Raw genomic sequence first — 13,489 nt, 5'->3', positions numbered from 1 at the left:
AAAAACACCAAAAAAATCTTCAAATGTTTAGAGTTAGGCCTGCTGAACTAGAACGTGCTTTCATTGGAATTACAATCAAGAATTGCTAAATTGAAATAATTAGCAAGATTACAGTTACTTCAAAGAATTTATAAATTCACTAGTCTAGAATTCTGCAAATAGTTTACAAATGGAGGCACTTTGGGCTGTTACTACTTCTACCGAGAAGTAGGCACCCAGTCAAAATGACTGTTGACTTTCCCTTTCAGAAAACCATCAAATTCCAAAAGGAGCACATACTTTTTGTTATCACTTCAGGCAGTTTTTTTTAGACCATGATATCATTAAACTTTGTCCCGTTTCTATCCAGGATCTTAGCACGGCATTGACAGATGTCTGGAAAATGTGTTACCAAATCAGAACAACTAACATGTGTCTTATTAAGAAAACGCACACATATACTCTCCAGGAATTTCATGAAGCTCAATTCACACAAGTAGAGGAGGTACGTGTTTGTTCCCAAAAACGCGAGTGTTGTGACTTAATTGTTTTTCCACATAATCTTGTCCCATAATTGTTTTCTTTAATTAGACAAAGATTGACCTGAAGAACTTCCAAGACCTGGTCAAGGAAGTGACACTGTGTTCCTGTAGCAACTTCCTGTCAGATCGTGTGTGCATTTTTTTCCTGTCTTGAGATTTTTGCGCCCCAAATTATAGAGATTTTTTTTAATCGATTTATCTATTTGTTACAGATAGCAACAAGCTGAGTGAAATTCAAATTCTATTGGGGATCAACAAGGGCTTCTTCTGTCACCGCCTCAACTGGTAGGTTTTCTTGTTTTGTTTTATATTTTGTTTGAAGTAAACATTTTGCAGGAAATCAATCACTCCCTCCTTTATCTCTCATCTGCACAGCTTCATCCGACTTGTTGACTATTTGGTAGTCAACACCATGCACACATTGCTTGTGAGTGCCGTGGAGAAGCTGCTGGCTGCATTCAAAGAGCAGGTTAGTCAAACCCCCAGCCATGATGTCATTCAAACCTGGGGCCAGCAGGTGGAGACTGATAACAAACCTGCTGAGGAAAAGGCGGATCAAAAGGTAGGGCATTATCTCTGCACCACGAGTCGACATCCACATACACCCAGTGAAAGGTTTGTTATATGTGTCTTAATAGGAGGAAGAGTCCGAAGCTCCCCAGAGTAAACCGATGTTGATTAGTGAACTTGTGCTAGACACACAAGCGCTATCCTACAAACCCTCTGAGCAGAACTTTCAGGTTAAATAATTGAGTCAGCAACCATTTTATACCAATTGATAATAAACTGCCGAGCAAAATAAATGATTTTTTTTTTTCCTATCCAACAGAGGACAGTTAGAGAGATCATCGAGAAGTTTCAGAAGACTGTTTTGTCTGTTGAAACACTAACAGAAGACCCCGATTTCATTTTACTCTTAAGTCACGAGTCTTTTAAGGTAGACGAATAACTGTGTTTATGTCACTCTTGTGGTTACACTGCTTATATCAGAGGTGTCCAAACCCGGTTCTCGAAGGATGCTTCGCTGCATGTATTTGATCCTCCCTCCAACACACTACATCATTCAAATGATAACAATCCTCATCAGGCTTGTTCAAAGCTTGCCGACGTGTTGATCATTTGCGTCAGGGGTGTCGGAGGAGGGAAGCATCTAAAACATGCAGTACAGCAGTCCTCTAGGATCGGAGGTGGACATCCGTGGTTTATTATTTGTAAATATGTTAGACACCACTCCGTACTTTAATGTGTCTCTGTTACTTTAAGAGTCAATATCAAGATGCTCCCAGTTTGGAATCGGTCATTGAAAATGATGGCTACATTAAAAGTATCCGTCAAAAAACTAAGGTCAGTCACACATTAGTTCCCTTTGAAAGTAACACTCCAGATGACACAATGTGTTTACTTCCCCCCTCAGGAAGCACTGCAGTTCACATTTGAAGCTGCTCAAGTATGCGCAGGCATGTTTAAGCGGTTTCAGTTGTTTTACAAGGAAAATGAAAGTCTAGATTTGGACGCTCTACGTCAGCAAGATCACGGTACAGGCTTTCTGTATATAATGGACAATATAAGAAGAAGAAGTGATTAAAGCTGGTGCCTGACGTTTTAATCCTAACTTTCTTTCCATAATTTTCTTTTACTGTTAACTATACTTTATTGAACAGGTTTGGACTTTTTTCGAAATTCACTGGACTTGTACCACAATGAGCATAAAGAAGCTGTGGCTCTCCAGCCACAGAGACATCTAGGCCTCCTTCTTGTGGACAAGACAGAAATGAAAAAAAAGCTCATCGATTCCCCCCTCCGCTGTTTAGAGGTCAGAACAGTACACAATCATAATTTGCTCATAAACACACAGTGTCCATACATATGTGCAATATTCATTAATTGTCAGTGAATGGGGCAATAGTAGTAGTAACGTTCTGCTCTCTTTTTATAGTTCATTAATGAGATACTGACACAGCAGGCCAAGCGAAAGCTAAAAGCTGTCATGGTGGAAGCTGGTGAAGCTCAATTTAAACTCGAACTCAGTCCCAGTAATACAACCGAGTTAGCCAGCTACCTCACTTTCCTTGATGATATACCAGAAAGGGTAAGATTTGTTAATGTGTACAATATCCTAACTTGGATGGACTTAAAGAGCATCACAAGAAAATATCTCTCTTGTTATACACTGTATGCTTTTTGTTGCCAGATGAAAGTGCTGGACCAGGAACAGGAGACCGTGTGTCAGATGTACAATCTGATCAATATGTCCTCACTTCCCGTCACAGCTGATGATGTGGTTTTTGCCTCCATGGAGCCTTACATGAACTCATTACACAACATGATCAATGATGCAATGTTTGACAGGATCAAATTGATGGACAGGTTTTCTAAGTCTCTTCTAGTAGACATAAGAGATCTGAACCAGAAAGTCAAGAAAATCAAGGAAAAATCGCAGGTGTGTTGACAAATTAGTTTGTCTTAAAATATATAATGGCGATAAAGTATTTTTGAGTTGGTTGCCAAGTTTGAATGGGATTCTCTGATGATCTTATATCATGGATGTATGTGTAGGATCCACAAATCCTTGAAATCACTGCTGATGTTTCGGAAGTGCATCTTCTGCTTGAGGATCTTCAGGTTTCCATTGATGAGCTGCAAGTCCAGGCTTCAACATATACGTCTTACCAGAAACAATTCAAGGTAATGTGCTTATTAAGTAAATCTAATAATTGATTTTACTACTTGACAAATATTTGGCTTTTGAACTTTTCCTGAAGTTGTTTTCTCTTGGGTTTCCCTTCATCTCTGTCTTGGTGTTGCTTTTGTTTTAATAGTTAAAGCTAAATTGAGCAAATTGTGTCAAACTGGTAACCCTTTGTCTTAATCAGTACCCCTGAAGTAGCCATCGGTTTAAGAAAAGTTGGTGACCCCTGGTGTAAATGTTCATTTCTGCATTACAAGTATTTGGCCTTCATGAAAACCAGTCTGCATTCTGCTGTAGAATGCGCCTTTGCCGCTGCACTGTTACTTTATTGACTGTCACGAAATCAAGATGCTGTGTTATTAAATCCTGACTCACCACCATTCCAACCAAGTCAGTGCCATTTTTCTGTGAATTCTGTTTTTCAATTTAGTTGGCGGGTGACCAAATTTGATGACCTTGATGAGCTAAAAGGAGAGTTTAGGCTGAAGAGGCTTCTTTGGGACTCTATGAAGGAATGGGACTTATTACAAGAAAGATGGCGGCAGGTGAGACACTCTCAAAATATGTGCAACATTATAAGAATACTTTAGATTCTACTCTCTGTATTTCCATTAATTGTCTTTGTATCTTCAGACCACACTTGAGAAACTGGACATGGAGCAATTAAACTCACAAGTCAACAAATACAACAAGTATATCAACCAAATGGAAAAAGGCTTGCCGCGTAATAACGTAGTGCCACTTCTTAAGGAGAAGGTTGAAATTATGAAACAGAGGGTGGGTAACTGTAACTGTCATAAAACTATACCATTACAATGTGAACTGAAGTACTTCCTGTTGATGAATGGTGAGTTGATTATACGCCTGACAACTGTGATGTGTTCAGGTGCCCATGATCACAGATTTGCGTAACCCATGTATGAAACCAGAACACTGGAGGTCCCTGGAAACTGTTGTGGGGAGTTCATTGAGTGTGGAGCTTACTGTGGCTGTTGTGGAGGAACTCAACGTGTTCTCCTATGGCACAGAAATAATGGAGGTCTCCCTAACTTCTTCTTTGTTGCTCAACTCAATAATTTTATCATTCAGTAAATCAGAAATCTACTTGATAGCTTTATTTCTGAACTATCCAGGCCATACTGTATAAAAACTGTATACGATGTTTTACTATTGGTATTTCAATGTTTAACCTAACTGATGCAGCCTGAAGAAACAAGTGTTTTGAATTTTAGGCATCAGCACAGGCTTCGGGCGAGGCATCAGTAGAGACAATTATTAACAAGGTTGGTAAAATAGGACTCCACGAGTGTCTTTTTCTTCTAAGATGTTTGTTGCCTTATTCTTTTGGAGTAAATCAATCTATGATTCAATTTATTTGTGTAGATGAGGAGATGTGTTTATTAGTGAAAGTTTTTAGCCATTATTATTTTGATAAATCAGTCATTGAAAAATGAGGCCCATTTTGATCATACTCTAGGTGGAGGATGTGTGGTGGACCACTACTTTCAGTCTTGTGCAGCATGGTGACTCCAAAGAAGTCTTCATCTTGGGGGGCACAGATGATATCCAAGTAAACATGAAGTGCACGTTCCCCAATCAGTTCTATAAAATGTGGTAAAGTTCAATTTTATTCATTCTTTTTTTTTTGTCCTTGTTGAGGTACTCTTGGATGACAGCATTATTAATGTAGGCACAGCAGCAACTTCTCGTTACGTTGCTCCCATCAAAGCCAGGGTGGACAAACTCCTGATAAGGCTGCTCCGCTTCAACCAAACTCTGGTGAAGGCTTTGAAAAAAACAGATGAAAAAGCAGTTTTTTGTCTGCCGTCTGTGTGAAATAAGAGCACATACATTTATTTACCTCCTCTTCCTACACAGGATGAGTGGCTTACGTGCCAACGAAACTGGTTGTATTTGGAAAGTATTTTCTTGGCACCGGACATCAAGAGGCAGCTTCCTGCTGAATCCAAAATGTTTCTCAAAGTGGACAAGTCATGGAAGGCCATCATGGCTAAAGTCAAAAAGATGCCCAATGCACTCAAAGCGGCCACACAGCCTAGTAGGTACCCATAGGTTAACTTTAACAAAAGAGGTTCCAATTTACAGCAAGAAATCCACATTGATGTACACGCTTGAGATTTTGTATTATCCCACACAGATCTTTTGGAAACGTTTCAAGAAAATAATGTTCTGTTGGACAAGATACAAAAGTGTCTTGAAGACTACTTGGAGTCCAAGAGAGTTATATTCCCAAGGTAGGCTCATTTTTGGTTAGAAAGTTGGGAAATAAGCACATTATAATTCATTATTCAAGTATGTTAAGTATTTATGCTTAATGTCATGTGATTTAAATGTATAATTTACCAGCATGACTGATGTGAATGTTGCTTACTTTGCAATCTTTCCTCTCTTTGCAGATTCTACTTCTTATCCAATGATGAATTGCTTAAAATTTTGGCTCAGACAAGAAACCCCCAGGCAGTGCAACCTCACTTGAGAAAATGTTTTGATGCAATTACACACCTTGAGTTTGCCTTGGACACTGAACAATCGAATACGGGTCAAGCAACACTGGAGTCTGGAGAACAGGAGAAGGTCTATACAAAGGACATCTTGAACATGGTTTCCCCGGAAGGAGAGAAGGTCAGCTGTAGTTGCAATCAAACCTTGAACTTTTTCAGTCTGTTTTGGGCATAGAGGCTTAAATGGGCAGGTTTAAAACTGGCTGAATGGGGGGGACAAAAAAAATTGACAGAAGGGAGATGTGTCTGGCATAAATGTAACATGGTATTTCAGAAAAGCAGCAGCATCATATCAAGGTAGTGGTAGTATGATGGTCTGGGGCCATTCATGCTTGAAAACGACATAGAATTGCTGAATTAAATAAAACAATTCTGCAAGGAAAGGTGGGTCAACATATCTCCACAGAAATGTGAAAGATTCATTATCAGCTATCGAAAATTCTTGATTTCAGTTATTTCTGTTGACCGTGGCCCAACCAGTTATTCGGTTTAGGGGGCAAGTACTGTATCTTCTTCCGGTGCTGTATAAAATGGAGCGGCCTGATATATCACTGTTATAACTGTTGATATTGTCCTTCGGTGTGCAAGTGTAGGTGGCTTTAACAAAAGGTCTGAAAGCAAGAGGCAATGTGGAAGATTGGCTTTGCAAGGTGGAAGAGGCCATGTTCAACTCACTGCGGCAGCTCAGCAAGGCTTCTATAGCCGACTACCAAATAACAACAAGGGAAGAATGGGTGGTGTCTGGGTATCCTTCCCAGGTATAAACACTCACACACTTATGCAAGAAAACTTATTGGTAAATCCTCCAAATGTGACATTTTAGTCTTCCAGCTGAATAATGAAAGTTGTTTTCCGTGCTTTTTCACTTTGCTCTATCCTTTAGTCCTTTGTGCTGTATTCTTTACAGTACTGCCTTGGGTGAAGCATGATTTGCAGAGCCCAATATTTCTCAATTGTATCCGTTTATGTCCTTGGCAAAGACAATGCACACATCTTTCTCAATCTTATCCTCCATCCTGTCCTTTTCATTTTTTACTGCCACTCATTTCTTACAACAGTTTCTTTTATTCCGCTTCATCAGGTGGTGTTGACTATTTCTCAGCTGATGTGGTGCAGGGATATGGAAGCTTGTTTGGAAGGAGATCATGACCACTTTGCTGCCTTGCAGCAATTTGAATTCACCAACTTTGACGTAAACTACTTTTATTCTGATTATTTTTTTTAAAATAATCTACAAAATGTACTTGTCCAGCGTTGACTGCTCGTGTATTTTTCAGAGGTTAAATGCACTTGCCGCTTTGGTCAGAGGGAAACTACCTACTTTACATCGCAATATCGTCACCGCCCTCATCACCGTTGATGTGCATGCCCGTGATATTGTGACAGAATTAGTCGGACTGAAGGTGGAGTACTGTGGCATACATACACACACAAGTACACGTTTCATTTATTGCCTGTAGCTTTTTGTAGCATGAAATTTATGAGGTCATGCACTTGAACAATTCTTTCTTAGGTGGACTCGGGGAATAACTTTGAATGGCAGAGACAATTACGTTACCACTGGGATCTTGACATGGACAACTGTATAGCCTACATGGCCCTATCTACTTACATTTATGGCTATGAATACCTCGGAGCTTGTCCAAGACTGGTCATCACTCCACTTACGGTAACATGGGCGACATAATGCTCACATGCATAAAACAGAAGTCACACAGGAATAGGGTTAGGGTGAAGGGTGAATACATTTGTTGGACTGTTGAGCACACACAGTCCAACACAACACCTTCTAGTTAAATTGTTAAATCATGTAAGAAACAACATACTACATTTGACTTTTACATTTTACACTTAACTTATCGAAAATTAACTAACATGCCACTGCAGGATCGTTGCTACTTATGTCTAATGGGAGCCCTCCAGTTGGATTTAGGAGGTGCTCCAGCTGGACCTGCAGGAACAGGGAAAACAGAGACTACGAAGGACTTGGCCAAAGCCTTGGCAATTCAGTGTGTGGTCTTCAACTGTTCTGATGGACTCGACTACAAGGTGCGATGTGACTACAGTAATTGTATCTGGATAGCTTTCTGAAGTATTTTTAAGTGAATATAAAGCCACCATTTCCTCTGAAATGTAGTTTATTTTAAAGTAGAAGGAAGCTCAATTAGGAGAATCTCTACATTCAAACAAATGACAAATAATGGTCAATACACCTAGCAGCAATTTGAGTGATTTACTTAGTTTAGTTTTAACGAACTTGTGAAGTTATAAATCCCAAGAGGCATCTGTCTGAAAAGTACCAGTCACAGGAAGATTAAACATAATTATAATTCAGTGGTGATCTAAAGAGAGCTGCACACTGGATATTTGCACTTACAAGATTTTGGAGTGCCTTTGCAAGTGGGTAACTAAACAAGTTCTCTTGAGTCATGCTTGCTCTCTCACCCTTTATGCATTTACTGTATGAGGCTGTTAGATGGCACTGTTGTCAAAGCAATCAAGTCTCACGCCTCTCCATTTTATCACAGAGAAATAAAATACTATTGTGGTGTATTTTTTTCCCCACAATTTATTAATCGTCTAGTTATCAGGACAACATCATCAGATTATGCTTCAATTTGTTGATTAATAATTTTACACAAATAATTAAGATTCATTCATATTCATTCTTTGTGTCTTGGCATGTGAAGAAATTGACAATGAAGCAGACTTTTGATATTTCTGTCAACATACACTATTTTCAACGGCATATATATACCGTTTTTGTATTTTAAACTGTCAGTGGCATTGACATATACCCCACATTGAGGTATGGATAGGGAAAGGATGCAATATTGTAAACCTTGAAAAATATCTGATGTTCGTATTTTTGTGTCTCGTATTTGCCATTGTGGTTACCGTTTATTGAACGGCGCCATGTTGACTCACTCAATAAATAATTCATAAAAACATCCACAAAAACTCAATGTAAAATTCAGCTTCAATCATACATGATGATGATTTAGAACACTGTGTACAGTCCATTCATCCATTATCACTACACTTTTCAAGACGACAAGAAGGGCTGGCAGCCAATCAGAACGCATCAACAACCTTTCATACCTATTGGCAACTTAGAGTTTCAAAAGCAACAAAAGGAGGAAAGCAAAGTACCCAAAAAAATTCTGTTCAAGCAAGTGATGAAAGCAATTCAAACCCAGAACATTTTGACTGTGCAGCAGCTGTGATAACCGCATGCTCCTCTGTGCTGCCAAAAGTATAATTTAATTAATAATTAAAGTATAATTTATGATAATTCTCTTAATTAATATTTTTTTTCTGTCTCTTACTCAACTGTATATATCTCCATCAGATGATGGGACGTTTCTTCAGTGGACTGGCTCAGTCTGGTGCTTGGTGCTGTTTTGATGAGTTCAATCGAATCGATATTGAGGTGTTGTCAGTCATTGCGCAGCAGCTCATAACTATACGGAATGCCAAAGCTGCTAAGGTATGCACAAACATTTAGAAATGATGACACAAGTTATGTAGCATTTCAATAATACTGTATTTTAAAATCTTTACTACATTACTTTTCAGATGACAAAGTTTCGATTTGAGGGACGAGAGATCAAGCTGGTGATGACCTGTGCAGCATTTATTACCATGAACCCAGGCTATGCTGGAAGATCAGAGCTACCTGATAATCTTAAATCTCTCTTTAGGCCAGTAGCTATGATGGTGCCGAACTATGCACTCATTGCGGAGGTAACTTCTGTAATTTTCTGTTTGTGCCAGATATTAACATTGAGCCACTGATGGACAACTTTACAGTAGAATACAAAAACATGTTATGTGTTTTACTACAAACTTTTGGTAAACTGCATTTTGGCCTCTGCACTGTTTGTACCCCACTTCTCCATGCAGGTGATTTTATACTCAGAAGGCTTTGAGTCCAGTAAGACTCTAGCAAGGAAGATGACCCAAATGTACAAGCTGTGCTCTGAACAGCTGTCCCAGCAGGACCATTATGACTTTGGAATGAGAGCTGTCAAATCTGTTCTTGTCATGGCAGGGTCAGTGGGCATCTTTTTTTTTCTTTGCATGATCACGTAGATCACGTTACATGAACAAAACTATATTACTACTTACTATTACTACTGCTGTAGCGAATGCCACATGATTCATTGCATGTCTTTTACATGTTCCTACATTTAGTCGCCTTGTTAGTCGGCCAATTCCAAACGTTTATAAGCCAGCACTTTAATCATTATATTGCCTTGTGTTTTTTTAGATGACCAAATTGTTAGAATCAGATGATTGCATGCATTTTTATTACATTTAAGTCTGTGCTACTCTTTTGTTCCAATTGTGATAAATAGACTAAACTTTATTGATCTTCTCACGAAATGAAAATCAGAAAACCTTAATTGTCATTGCATTAAAATGTAGCGAAATTGGAGGGATAGCAGAGTGAAGCCAATCCTAGGCGATCACTAGCACAACAAAGAGAGTAGAATAAGAGTGTAGTGTCGTGTCGTGTCACGTATCAGTATTGCAACGTCAGTGCCCTGAAAGCTACAGAAGCTAGTCATGATTATTGCGCGAGTATGTTTATCATCTGATAATCTGTCATCAGGTCTCTGAAGAGACAGAACCCTGACCTAATTGAAGACGTGGTTCTCATTAGAGCTCTGAGGGATTCCAACCTGCCAAAATTCCTAACAGATGATGCAGAACTGTTTGGGTAAGAGTGCTAGTTCAATGAGGAGGTATCAAGTTGTCGTTCCAGTGCTATTTCATGCTCTGTAATGGGTAAAGGGCATTTTGTTACAGCCTTATTTAAAAAAAAAAAGAAACGACTGGAATTTTTCTTCAAAATTCTGCTATGTGCCTTTTACCATGGTGTGGGTTCCACTGTAACTAAAATGCAGGCTGAATTAGTGGATTGCCACAGAGATGGTTGTCCTTTTGATTGGTTTTTCCTTCATTGAAGTATGTCGGAGCCCTGACAGTGATGATCAGATTCATGTTCAGCTCCCTGATTAAGGCCACTTTGCTCCTGATTGCTCAGTTTAGTTGGACGGTCCTACGATGAGTTCCGGTGTTTCAGAATTTAATCCATTCATGGACTGTGGAGGTCCATTGTGCTCACTAGAATATTTAAAAGCAACAGAGATATTTCTGAACCATTGCACTGTCAACTGTGGGACATTTTATAGACACGGGTGTGATTTTCCAAATTATGTCTAAGCAATGGAATTTACTGTAGTACAGTACAGTAGTTCAGCACAGTCATGCTGTAAAACACGTCAAATCTAGATCCAGAAATTAAATGACAGTTTGGTTTTAGCCGCTAAAACCAAACTATGGCAGGGTTTCTTGTTTCTGGATCTCAATCTGACAACTCAGATTTAATGATTTAGTTGATGTGATTTCTTTTTTTTTTATTCTTATTAATACATTTGTGAAATCTAAGAAGAAAAAAAAAATGGGGTAAGGCTATAACATGACAAAATGTTGAACTAGTGAAGCGCTACTTTCTAGTAGTGATTTATACTCAGTTACTGTATAAAATTCGTCTAGTGGGATCCTGTCTGACCTGTTCCCTGGTGTGCTCATCCCTGCGCACGACTATGGTATACTGCACTCAACCATTGTGGATTGTATCGTGAAGCGAAACCTGCAGCCGCTGGCCACCATGATTAACAAGGTACACATGGCTAAGGGAATTATACACGGCAGTTTCTTTTTCAACATCTAGGGAAATAAATGCGTTTATAAAGGTGGTAAACCTTATTGTTGTAATTAGTATGTATGAGCTGGCAAAGCTCTTTCAATTCTTAGTATTGGATGGATAGTACGTATTTGAATGGGAAACTAATACCCCTTGTCTTGAAAATTAGGTTATCCAACTGTATGAGACCATGATTGTGCGTCACGGCGTAATGTTGGTTGGACCCACTGGTGGTGGAAAGACCGCCATCTACACCGTCTTGGCAGACACACTGGATACCCTTTATGACTCAGAGTATAGGGAAGAAAACCCCTTCTATCAGCCTGTGAAAACCTATATTCTCAACCCCAAATCTATCACAATGGGAGAACTTTATGGAGAGGTACTTTGGGGATATAATGGCATTTTGGCACATTGACTAATTTTCAGTTTATTTGAAAAACAAGCAATAATAATCTGCTTTAGATTAACACACTGACCCTTGAGTGGCGTGATGGATTAATGGCATTGAGCGTCCGTGATGCAGTCGACAGCATGAACGATGACCATAAATGGGTGATTTGTGATGGACCAGTTGATGCTCTATGGATTGAGAACATGAATACAGTGCTGGATGACAACAAAATGCTCTGTCTGGCTAACAGTGAACGTATCAAACTTTCTCCTTCCATACACATGTTATTTGAGGTAACAGCTAATGCTAAACCATACTTCTACAATCTACACAAATAGACCACTTAATATTTTTCTTCTATCCATATAACCTTCGACAGTTTGAAATTAAATTTTTCAGGTCCAGGATTTAGCTGTGGCATCTCCAGCCACAGTCAGTCGCTGTGGCATGGTCTACATTGACCCAGATGAACTCAAGTGGATGCCTTATGTCCAGACATGGCTCAGTGGTCTAGGATCCAAGGTAGGATTGTGTCTGAAACATTTATGGCAAATTTACATTTTTCTAGATTGGTAAATTGCATCATCAGGTGAATATAAGACGAGACAAACACATATACAGAGTCTCCCTTGTTGTATATTCATCTTTTGATGCCAGACCCAAGATATGCAGTAAAAATGTATGGATGCTGTAATTAACATTAACAACAGACAATGGAGAAACCCATCCATCCATTTTCCGACCTGACTCAGAGATTTTTTTTATTTGATTTGTTTATTTTGGCAAGTACACTTATTACAATTTAATGTCACATTTTGTTTTACACGACTTGTCAATAAGGGAATCGGGTTGAAGCACTTTTGCTTATCTAGTCCCGTCCCGATTACAACCATAATCATGTAAAGAGAGAAACAGAAATTTGACCAGGATAACAAATGATTTTGATTTTATCAAATTAAATGAAATGTTATATGTTTTATTTACCTAGTCCCTTTCCCAATTGGACAGTTTGTTAATCTGTCCATCCAATATAAATGAAGATTAGAAATTTCCCCAAATCTCTATCCTCACTGTGGATATCTGTGTACTTTTACATCGTGCTGTCCTTCAAGCTTCCAGACCCGGTGAAGACGGCATTGCTTGAGTTATTTCAGACTTATGTGGAGGATGGGCTCTACTTTATATGGAAATATTGCACCCAAGCAATTCGCCAAGTGGACATAAGTAAAGTATGCACTCTTTGTACACTGATGGAGGCACTGCTGCTCGGCAAAGACGGACCAGACTTAAATATGGTACTTGTTTGTTATCAAGGACTGAATGAATATGATGGATAAATTAACTGTTTTATTGTTTGTATTGTAACATCCCATTAGCTTCTGACAACATATTATGTGCGTGTTTGTAAATGGCAGGATTCCAAGCGCCTGACCGATCTACTATGTCAGACCTTCATATTTTGCTACTTATGGGCAGTAGGAGGAAATCTGCCCAGTTCTCAATGGGATGATTTTGACAACTTTATCAGGGAGCAATTTAAAGACAACAACAGTGCAAAGGTACTGCACCATGTATTCACATGATTGTCAACTGCATTGTTGTTTTATTTGGTCAATTGAAAGAATAGTAAAGTTTGCTTGTTTATTG

General features: G+C 38.9%; 1 protein-coding gene across 1 annotated transcript in view; it reads left to right on the top strand.

Moving 5' to 3' along the window:
* Positions 1-13,489, top strand: part of dnah6 (dynein, axonemal, heavy chain 6) — a 37,773-nt gene that overhangs the window by 1,941 nt on the left and 22,343 nt on the right. The window contains exons 4-39 of the mRNA XM_037245953.1: positions 350-484; positions 571-649; positions 734-806; positions 897-1,083; positions 1,160-1,261; positions 1,351-1,458; positions 1,785-1,865; positions 1,936-2,056; positions 2,183-2,334; positions 2,458-2,610; positions 2,713-2,961; positions 3,078-3,211; positions 3,641-3,755; positions 3,844-3,987; positions 4,097-4,249; positions 4,443-4,493; positions 4,688-4,780; positions 4,870-4,989; positions 5,089-5,269; positions 5,369-5,465; positions 5,628-5,853; positions 6,326-6,490; positions 6,814-6,924; positions 7,010-7,135; positions 7,246-7,401; positions 7,620-7,781; positions 9,085-9,222; positions 9,312-9,479; positions 9,639-9,787; positions 10,351-10,458; positions 11,298-11,424; positions 11,618-11,830; positions 11,914-12,135; positions 12,242-12,364; positions 12,955-13,137; positions 13,258-13,401. Of these exons, the coding sequence (XP_037101848.1) occupies positions 350-484; positions 571-649; positions 734-806; positions 897-1,083; positions 1,160-1,261; positions 1,351-1,458; positions 1,785-1,865; positions 1,936-2,056; positions 2,183-2,334; positions 2,458-2,610; positions 2,713-2,961; positions 3,078-3,211; positions 3,641-3,755; positions 3,844-3,987; positions 4,097-4,249; positions 4,443-4,493; positions 4,688-4,780; positions 4,870-4,989; positions 5,089-5,269; positions 5,369-5,465; positions 5,628-5,853; positions 6,326-6,490; positions 6,814-6,924; positions 7,010-7,135; positions 7,246-7,401; positions 7,620-7,781; positions 9,085-9,222; positions 9,312-9,479; positions 9,639-9,787; positions 10,351-10,458; positions 11,298-11,424; positions 11,618-11,830; positions 11,914-12,135; positions 12,242-12,364; positions 12,955-13,137; positions 13,258-13,401 (5,049 nt within the window). The remainder of the gene's footprint in view (positions 1-349; positions 485-570; positions 650-733; positions 807-896; positions 1,084-1,159; positions 1,262-1,350; positions 1,459-1,784; positions 1,866-1,935; positions 2,057-2,182; positions 2,335-2,457; positions 2,611-2,712; positions 2,962-3,077; positions 3,212-3,640; positions 3,756-3,843; positions 3,988-4,096; positions 4,250-4,442; positions 4,494-4,687; positions 4,781-4,869; positions 4,990-5,088; positions 5,270-5,368; positions 5,466-5,627; positions 5,854-6,325; positions 6,491-6,813; positions 6,925-7,009; positions 7,136-7,245; positions 7,402-7,619; positions 7,782-9,084; positions 9,223-9,311; positions 9,480-9,638; positions 9,788-10,350; positions 10,459-11,297; positions 11,425-11,617; positions 11,831-11,913; positions 12,136-12,241; positions 12,365-12,954; positions 13,138-13,257; positions 13,402-13,489) is intronic.

Source organism: Syngnathus acus, chromosome 1, assembly GCF_901709675.1.
Source record: "Syngnathus acus chromosome 1, fSynAcu1.2, whole genome shotgun sequence".
NCBI classification, from domain to species: domain Eukaryota; kingdom Metazoa; phylum Chordata; class Actinopteri; order Syngnathiformes; family Syngnathidae; genus Syngnathus; species Syngnathus acus.
This window is presented reverse-complemented; position numbering and strand designations above follow the sequence as displayed.